This window comes from Piliocolobus tephrosceles, chromosome 15, assembly GCF_002776525.5.
Source record: "Piliocolobus tephrosceles isolate RC106 chromosome 15, ASM277652v3, whole genome shotgun sequence".
Lineage (NCBI taxonomy): Eukaryota > Metazoa > Chordata > Mammalia > Primates > Cercopithecidae > Piliocolobus > Piliocolobus tephrosceles.
The window spans coordinates 99,572,722-99,582,727 of record NC_045448.1 but is presented as its reverse complement, the minus strand read 5'-3'; the positions used below and the strand labels follow the sequence as shown (position 1 = coordinate 99,582,727).

The following is a 10,006-nucleotide window of genomic DNA, read 5'->3' as shown; positions in this document are numbered from 1 at the left end:
GTGGCACACACGTATATGTATGACCACCAGACTCAACTGACTCTCAGACGTGTAGTTGAAAGAATAATATAATTGCCACAGATGTCTTAATCAGGAGAGTATTGGTTAAACTGGTGGTCCCCAACCTTTTTGGCACTAGGGACCAGTTTTGTGAAGGACGATTTCACGGACCAGGGGTTGGGGGATGGTTTCGGGATGATTCAAGCTCATTACATTTATTGTGAGCTTTATTTCTATTATTACTTTGTAAGATACAATGAAATAATTATACAACTCACTATAATGTAGAATCAGTGTGAGGCCTGGGCTTGTTTTTATGCAACTACATGGCCCCATGTGGGGTGATGGGAGACAGTGACAGATCATCAGGCCTTAGATTCTCATAAGGAGCACGCAACATAGATCTCTTGCGTGTGCTGTTCACAATAGGGTTTGCACTCCTATGAGAATCGAATGGCACCGTTGATCTGACAGGATGTGGCGCTCAGGCGGTAATATGAGCAATGGGGAACGTCTATAAATACAGATGAAGCTGTGCTGGTCTGTGGCCTAGGGGCTGGGGACCCCTGCTATAGAACCAAGTGCTCTTATTGTGAAACACCCACTCTGGTCCCAGTTGACCAGTCATGACAGCAAATAAAAATCAGTAGAACCTGGTACCTGTCCATGGTCCAGGGGTTGGGTACCCCTGTGTTAATCTAAAAGCCGCAGAAGTTATCAAAGGGCACCAAAGGTCTAATGAAAGAAGCCCAGGCCCAGAACGTTTTGTCAGGAAGTTCTGATATACCTTGAAGGAGGATGTAACTATTGTTATCATTTAAACTGTTATAGAGCAGAAGAAAAGAATGAAACTTCCAAATTTCCTTCAGAAGCTCACACAATTATCAAATCTGGACACAAATTTCATGAAAAAGAAACCTATAGTCTGTTGTCACCAGATAAAACACTAGCAAACCAAGTAAACTTTATATTAAGAGAATATACCAGAGGGCCTTTTTTCTCTCTGGGAAAATAAGGATGATTTATGTAATTCTCTGTGTTAATTGAGTCAAGGTTAAAACATTTCAATAAATAAAAATTAATTAACAAAATTGAGCATTGATTTTATTGGTAAAAACACAAACCAGAAATAAAAAGAAACTTTCTTAGTTTGAGAAAGCCTATCATGACAAACTGAAACACATCAAATTTAAAAATATATCAATAGATCCCTTTAAGTTCAGGAATAAGACAGGTATGTGCATACTCACCTGTGTTATTTGGCATTGTTTTTGAAAGATTTAACAAGCATGGTTAAAAAAAAGTGTGGCTAAAAAAGGAAAAATATGAATTAGAAAACTGAAAGAAATTAGGAAAATTGATGATTATTCACAGATGTTATGACTGCCTACTTAGAAAATGGAAAACATACACTAGAAACTGTATTAGAATTTCAATAGACTACCATTATTTGGGTACCTGAATTTCAAACATTTAAACTATGAATTGTTCTGAAAATTTAAAATATGATACCCTCTTATAAAAGCATGCCACAGTATAGTTACAGGGTGAAATGCTGATCCTGCAGAGATCATATGAGCATCCTGTCAGTTGATGACTCTGTAGCGGTCACATCTACACACAAAGAAATCAGTGTGGGATGGCATGTAATGATGAGCTAAGGAACATGATGGTCTTATTGGTAGCAAATGAATTGCAATCTTTCACTTCCTTTATGTATTTTGGCAGACAAGAACTGTTTTAAAAACACTGAATTTCAACTATACGAATACATACCTACATATTCATACAGACACATTCGTATGTATATGCATGCATGTACCTCCTTTTCTCAATTCATTTAATGGAATGCTGAAAAATAGGCTGTATGCAGAAGATAACAGAGTTTGGTCAAGACTTTAAAAATTATTGTGTGTTTTTGGGGTTAAGAAATTCAAACTCTAGAACAGAAATAAAGTGGCTAGTTGAAGAATATATATACAGCTTTCAATACTTTTAAAGTAACAGATATTATGTCCTTAAATCACAAAAACTAAAGGACAAAGATGATAAATTATTTACGTTGAAGTTAAAAATTTCTCTTTGACAAAGACACCAGAAAATTTGAAATGTGCCGGAGGCCTGATACCTAGAATAAATTACTCACAAATTAACAAAAACAGCTTACTACAGAAATGAGCAAAGGAAAATAAGCAATTCATAAATGGAAAAAATTAAACTACCAGTAAACATTTGAAAATGTCAGAGGTCAGAAATAACATCTTGTAAAACAATAATGAGAGGCAGTTATCACCCATCAGATTGGAAATGGTAAATATTGTATCAGCAACAAATTGGAAAGAGTCTAAATGTTCATCACAGGGTGGCTAAATAAACTTGTGCTCTGGAATAATATACAGGCCATAAAAAGAGTGAGATAGAGCTACTTGTGCTAGTAGAGGTGTAACATTGTTTAGTTTAAAAAGCAAGTACAAATGGTATATGTAGCATAAATACAGTTTAATACCACTTTTGTCTTTAAAAGAACCACACAAACAATCCTATGTCATGCAGGCATACATACGTAAATGCACAGAGAGTCCTGAACAATAAACTCCCGCCTTGCTCTGGCAAAAGAATTTTAACGTATGATCTGGGAAGTATATGTTACTTGTGTAAAGTTACTTTTATAGATAACTGAATAGGGGAGGGCAGTATCAAGAGAAACAAAAACTAAAATACACAAATAAGACTTGCAAAATATATGAGATTCATATAGAAAATTATGATACTCAGTTAAAGATCAGAAGTGAAAATCTCAATAGTTGGAAAAATTCCATGGTTCTCTAAGGGAGGACAATATTCCAGAATTGCTGCTTTCTAAATTATTGATAAATTGAATATAATTTTACTTAAAGTTTTGGTACAACTTTTGGGAGGAACTAGTCAAGTCTAATTGTGCAAGAAACAGTGGTAAAAAATTTTTTTTAAGTACTGAAGGGAGCTTATCATACCTGGTATCAAAACCCAGCAAAAAGCTCTGCTAATTAAAATGGCGGTTACTGACGCAGAGTAGACAGACCAATGAGCAAAGTACTGGCAGCATATGTTTGTGCCTTACTTAGTTAATTCTAAGACTTTCTTTTTTTCCTCAAATTTTAATGTCTGACAGCAGGAAACACTTTACAATTTTTGTGAACTATGATACATATCGTGGTTTGACAGTATTTTTTCTCTTTCTTTGTGATATATAAGATACATGATGGGGCATCTAAAAATCTGTGATACCTTAGGTTCAGTGAAGTCAAGTATGTGTGTGTGTGTGTGTATACACATTCACAGATGTAATGAAATCAATCCCATGATATGAGACTCAACTCAAACATATCTCCAGGCTTACTTACCAGTAGAGTCTTGTCTGCAACCATGATGTTTGTCTTTTTTTTATCACTTTCTGACAGACTAACCATACAGTGAAAATCAATTGCATAAGAAAAGAAAAATATTAGAAAATATGCTGGATTTGATTCATGAAGTCTATGACAATGATTTTGGAAAAGTGCTGAAATCATCCATAAGCCATTAGCAAATAAGAATTTGGTTTTTCAAGCCAAGTAGCCAAGCAAGACTTTCTTTTCAACATTTATTATGAAAATTTGGTCTTTGTTTCAGAAGAAAGACATGCTCCTATATAATACAGGTGGTATTTCGATAGAAAAGCCTGTACTATTCAAAAAACTGAGAGATAACTATTCAAAACTGAGAGATAATGACACTTTGCTGGACAAAATAGTTCTTGGATTTCTGCCTCACAAACATAAATTCCAATAGATTAAATATTTGAACATGAAAATAAATAAAAGTTCCAGAAGAAATACAAGAAAATAATTTTAGAGAGCCCAAAGCCTTAAAGCATGTTTCCTCAGTGGGGGCAAAGGTTGGTTCACGGGGGTGGGGAAACCTAGCTATTACAATAGTTTGTGGCCCTCCAGTGGGCCACAGTATACTTCAGCAGATGTGTAGTGTGTCTGTGGTATTAACATTTCATGGGGGGCGGCAATTAGGGAGAAAATGCCTATAAAGGATTCCTTCATGGGATGAATCATGAAAAAACAAGTCACACTGCCATAGAGGAAAAGCGACAGATTTGACTGTTTACATATTTTAAACTTCTCAATTATGAAAGGTAACATAAGTAAAAGTAAAAGGCAAGTGATGGCCTGGGGGAAAATAGTTTACAACTTCTGTAATGAACCAAGGAGTATAATCTGCTTCAGAGAAACATCTCAAGAGAGAGCATGGGCAGAGGACACAGAGTTAGCATTTGTCTTGTTTCTTAGACTAACACTTCTCAGTTTGCTTGGTGGTGGTTAGTTAGATGTGAATGGCCATGTGTATTCCGGAAGGAATTGCACCCAACACCGTTTTGAGGCCCTTCTATTGTCGATGTTTTACACTCGGAGGTGGATGACCACAGGGTTGAAACAAATGATGTAGCATGGAAAAATACATTCGTTAGTTTTCATCTTTGTTTACCTGTTTTAGATTCTCTGAATGTACTGCATTGTTTACTTTATCAGATTTCCCTTCTAAAAATATGGGAGGGCATTATGTGTATAGCCAAGCCTAATTTTTTTTATTCTAACAAGATGATTTTGGCTATTTTATAAGCTTTTATTTGAAACAAATTACAGAAATTCTCATAGTTAATATTTAGTAATTTTTTAATTAAATGTAAACATTGTTTTATGTTAATGGTATGAAATATTAAATATCCTAAATGTTTGCATATAAATATGCTAAACTAAATATCAGAATTCTAAATGTTGGTGATTTTTGTATTTTTTGTTACTCAATTATAAATGTGTCTCCTAACTGTGGTTAAATGACGCTATTTGGTCTGTCTCTGTGTGTATTTTTATTTGTTTTCATCTGGATTTTTTGTCAGCAATCCAGTGGGGAGAAGATGGCCGTCCATTTCACTATCTCTTCTATACTGGCAAACAGTCATACTATTCATTAATGCATGTAAGTATATTGCATTTATGATAAATAATACGAGCTGTAAGCTACAAAACTAGTTATGCTGGATACTGCTCTCAGCTTCAGAATTTACCTAGTATTTTATAATGGACAAAAATAAGACTTCTAGAGGTGAGACAGTGTGTTGATGAAATGATTTATATTAATTCATTTTGCTAAAGGTAAACTTTATGGAGTTTATATCAGAATGGTTTGTCTTTAAAATGCTTTTACTTACAACTTGAAATCGTGTTCGAAGATAGATGTTCAACTCAATTATATAGTGTGTGCATGTGCTTCCAGGGTAAGGAAGGAGGAGGCCAAGTGTACGATGCTGTCAGGGGCTCTGAGGCATTTGCCTTGAAAAAGAGTCAAATGGTTATTTCTCATTTGTTTTTTGTTAATTTATATACAATTTTTGCCTTTCATAGATTAATGCAGTGGATGAGCCTAGAATTTGGGCCCCGAAACAACCCAAGAAATGATTTTATTACAGTTTGACTTCCAACTGCATTTAGTGTGCTGTGAACAATTTTTGTTTTGTTTTCAGAGCTATAAGTATCTGATAGTGTGCAAATTTGGAAGAGTTCCCCAGAATTGCTGTGGAAAAAAAAGGCCAGATGCCAATATTCTGTTTTTATTTTTAGAACATGATATCAAGTTCTATTTTACTCATTATATGATTTTTTAAAGTTTCAGAAATATTTATTGGGCTTCCCCCATCTACAGTCAGATACAGTGGCTTGAATCAGTGCACACATTTACTCTGCTTTTTAGAATTATCTGCTGTTTATTTGTGCTCCACAAACCCAAAGGACAAAATTCCCACTTGTCAGGTACATTTATTTCTTGGGGAAAAAAAAGAAAACCTTCTTTTCGCTTTTTGTTGACCTTGGGCAAATGAGCTTCTTGCCCTGGCAGAAATGAAATGAATGATAAATGTAGAGTGTGTCTTTGCTGAGTAATGGAGCTGCGGCTCCGGCTCCGTAGAGGCTCTCTCCCGCACAGCCCGAGGCTGCCCGAGGACCCCTGCTGTTCATTTAAATAGGTATGTCAAATCTGCCTCCAAACGCCGCCGGTTTGATCTGTGGTAATATTTGTGAAGGTTCCATATGGACTTGAGCCCCCTGCAGTGCTAAGAAATAATGTACAACGCTTCATGGTGCAGACGCAAATTTTCTCTGAAAAGGGATGCAATGCTGCGTTTTAGCTGTCGGAGGGGATGATGGAGCTGACGCGCTAGGCCTGTCAACTTGTTACACGGATGGGTTGCACGCAGCGAAGCTGTGGAAAATCTGTGCCTTTTAACTTTTCTACTTAATCACGGTTGTAGCATTGCCTTTAGACTGTATGCTACATTAATTCTCTTCCTGCCTTCTGCCTTTCATCCCAAGTTTCACGGAAAAAAAGTAAAGCATGCAGGTCTTGTAGAGGAGCCTTATCAAACAGCTGTCATCTGACATGCCATTTGCATTTGTTTTGGCTGAAACTGAGCAACCCAAGGGCAAGATATTTCGTTGCATTCCATCATAATGAGGAAATTACACATCTTATAAGAGACTAACTTTTTTTTTTTAAGTTTGTTTTTATGTTTTAAAAGGTATCGTTCAAGAAACTGATCAGTTTCTAAGTGGATAAAATGTTACCATACTCTCTGACTAAAATGTCAAATGATATCTGATTAATAAACATTCTTGGTTTTTTGAGTAATGTAAGTTTTGTTATGTATCGAGAGAAGAGTCCTTTGGGCTTTTATATTTTAGTGCAATGCAGTAATTTCTAAATGTATGCCCTATGCATACATTGCAGCATTATGTATAGCAGGTGTTATTAATTACAGCTGCAGTCACACCAGCCTAGTTTCCCAGATAACACATATCATGATCACCTGCCGGAGATACTGAGACTTTGAAATAGTGACGAAATGTTCATCATTCACCCTACAGAAGCGTTTTTGTAGTGGCCAGGCACTGCGTAGAAAGTCCAGCTATAACACTTGGAGCCTTCTCGCCTGCCTGCACTCTCTTTGTTCTGCCTGGTCTTGATGGTGAGGGGAGCCATCCCCTTCCCACTGTGAGTGATCACAGGACGACTGTCCCCACTGCGGCACGGGAGGTCGCCCCTGAAGACTGTGGCAAGCTTTAAAGACTTGGAAATGAATCCTTGTTGCTACCATTTATTTTCGTTGATAGAATTTTTTCCCTATGTGACAGGGTAACAGACACTAAGCCAAACTGTTTTTCCCACGTCGTTGCCCAACTGTAATTGTGTGAGGCCCGGATGCCATTGGCCAGGAGTTGTGACAGGAAAACACATCGAGAGCCTGCGTGCAGTTGGCGTGAGGAGACCCTTCTGATGCCGATTAACCTGTCTTGTCCTCCTTAAAGATGCCAAATCTTCTTTTTAGTATTTGGTGACTGTTTGCATACGAAGCACATATATTATGTTACAGCAATTAATAAAAGATGGCGCTGATGCACCTTGCAGTTAAGATCAGTGTATGATGCTTTAGGGGATCCTGTTTCCAGTTGACCTGTATTTAGTCTGTCCACTTTCTGTGGAGAAATGGGGAGGTTTTTGAGGAAAAATGGCCATGAAATATAAGACACAGTTTATTGTTCCTGCCCAGAAATGAAGCATGATAGGAAAGTATACAGTGAAGGGGGATTTGCTGATCCGTGATGTTCTCACGTTTTGGAAACGTGCCACACTCCACAGGTTCACTTGCAGGGCACTTGGGCCCCCATTTTCCTATGGATATAATGATCCGCGTGTCTTCAGGTTCCTGGGAAAGTCAATTAAAAACTCATTTATTTTACACTAATAAGATGTATGTATATAATGAAAAAAGTATAAAACCATAGTAACAAATAATTTCTTAATAAAAAGTAATTTAAGAAGAAATAAGAAACTTCCTGAGTTTCTGAAAGCATCATTGGGTACCACGAAGGGATCCCCTGCATGGTGGCACTGGCTTGGCTGGACTTTCACCAAAAATGGATGGCTTCTCCTTTCCTTAATGTCCATTTAACTAGTAGAACTTGTTTGCTTTTCTGACATGATTTAGGGCTTTAGGTTTCAAGAAAGAGAGAAAGAATAAAGTTTCCTGAAACAATTGAGCAAAGGTGTAAAGGAGAGGGAAGAATGTTAAAGAGGATGTAGATGTCTGTGTAAAAAATAAAATGCTATACAGCAAGACAACTGAGTTGTGGCTAGCCTAGGTGAAGACTGTGGGGAGTGGAGAAAGGACTAGGCCAGAGAGGGGGCTGCCCGTTGGATCCAAGGCTGTAAACCCCGCCAGGGTTACCCCCTTTCCCACAGCAGCTTGGGCCTGTCCAGGACAGCCAAGCTGGTGGCAAAGGCCGCAGCCTTGGTGGTCATGGTTCAGTTTCTGAAGGTCCTTTAATTTGAAGAAAAAAACATTTACCAATAAGTATGTTTCTGGAAAAAAAAAAAATTAAAATTCACTCACTAAAAGTAAGTTGAAAACCCTTTAAGACTCATAATGGGAGGGGATTATTTAACTCTGAAGTGGTAACCCTTTTGTAAAACATGACCCATGAAGTCAAGGCATGTCTGTAACACAGCTCTTCCCAAAGTGCTTTCTGCAGAATACAAACTGAAATATTCTTCAAGAAAGAGGCTCTGAACTGTTCATTTAGGAATGTTACATATTATGTACTGGGGAACTCTAACAAGGAGACACTTAGTAGGATCCAAGCTCTGTGAAGTCCTTAAGTAAAGAAACACGTTGCTTTGACACTCTGCTGCTCAAACCGAGTGGACTGTAGAACACTTTCTACTCCAAACCCCTTTTGATGTCCCACGAAACCAGCGCTTGGGGAGGACCATAGTACAGAATATTGAAAACTCTATACATTGTCATTATAGGCGTTACTCGCCTTAGATAAATACATTTTCTCAAAAGAGAGGTTAATAAAGTCCCAGTTTTAAGACTGATATCAGCGCCAATACCTTAAGCATTTATTGACGTTTTACAAAAGCTCCCCTCATCTCAGTCTTTAAGAAAAGGAAGGTATGCAACTCTAAACACTGCACTAGGAATTTAGCATTGTGTAGAAACTTCATTTATGTTTTAGAACCAGTTTTACAGTAAGCAATTCAGTATTTTCAAACTTTTTCTTTAAACTGAAGGAGTTACATGGCCACAGATGAAATTTATACCCATATATATATATATATATATATATATATGTAAAATGAAGGGATAAGTAGTAAAGTTTAAAATGTGAGAGAAAACCAGGTAATTCTAATCCTTATAACTTATGTGTAAACAGGGTTCATTTGCCTTGTGAAAGAAGCTCCTGGCGTATTTGGAGAATCTCCAGTTTATTTTAAAGGACTTCAGTAACCTACTCGATTCTTAAAGCCCCAGAAGTGTGCTGCTGCTTCGTTATCTGAAGATTCCAGACTCTTAGCAGAAGTCCTGGGGACTGAGTATCACAGAGTTCTTACTTGGTTCAGATGTCTATAGATCGTCTTTGAGACCTTGTTGAAAACTCTTGGATGTAGTGCTGTCTTTTAAAATGGAATTAAAATAGTGACCCTTCTCACAGTGAGGTATTGTGGAATAACTACAACTATGTAAAGTGCTTATTTTTAAAAAAGCTACAAACTGGTGCTAAAATATATTTGCATGCTGTTTTAAGACTTTCCTTGACAGCAGGAGTTAATTCAGTAATTAATTCAGCAATCAAAATTGCTGTTCTAGAGGTATCTTTAATGTACATTTTCCTCACATATGAATAATTACCATTGTATATCTGGTATGCTCCAAGTGTACCAATTAAGAAAATTAATTTTTTAGAAAAGGATTCAACATATTATTGTCTCTATGTTGGTTTTAATTAGATTACCTCTTTGTAATGGTATAATTATTATAATATATGATGGGGCTTTCATTTGAATAGTAAAAATATATGCTGTCTGAGTTACAAGAACTTTCAGGTCATCACTCCTGCGTGTGGACTTCCCCAGAGTCCTT

At 36.9% G+C, this 10,006-nt stretch overlaps 1 protein-coding gene across 1 annotated transcript in view; it reads left to right on the top strand.

Annotated features, from left to right (window-relative positions):
• MRPS9 (mitochondrial ribosomal protein S9) overlaps nt 1-10,006 on the top strand; it is a 56,601-nt gene that overhangs the window by 31,762 nt on the left and 14,833 nt on the right. Inside the window, exon 5 of the mRNA XM_023211318.1 lies at nt 4,928-5,007. Coding sequence (XP_023067086.1) covers nt 4,928-5,007 — 80 coding nt within the window. The remainder of the gene's footprint in view (nt 1-4,927; nt 5,008-10,006) is intronic.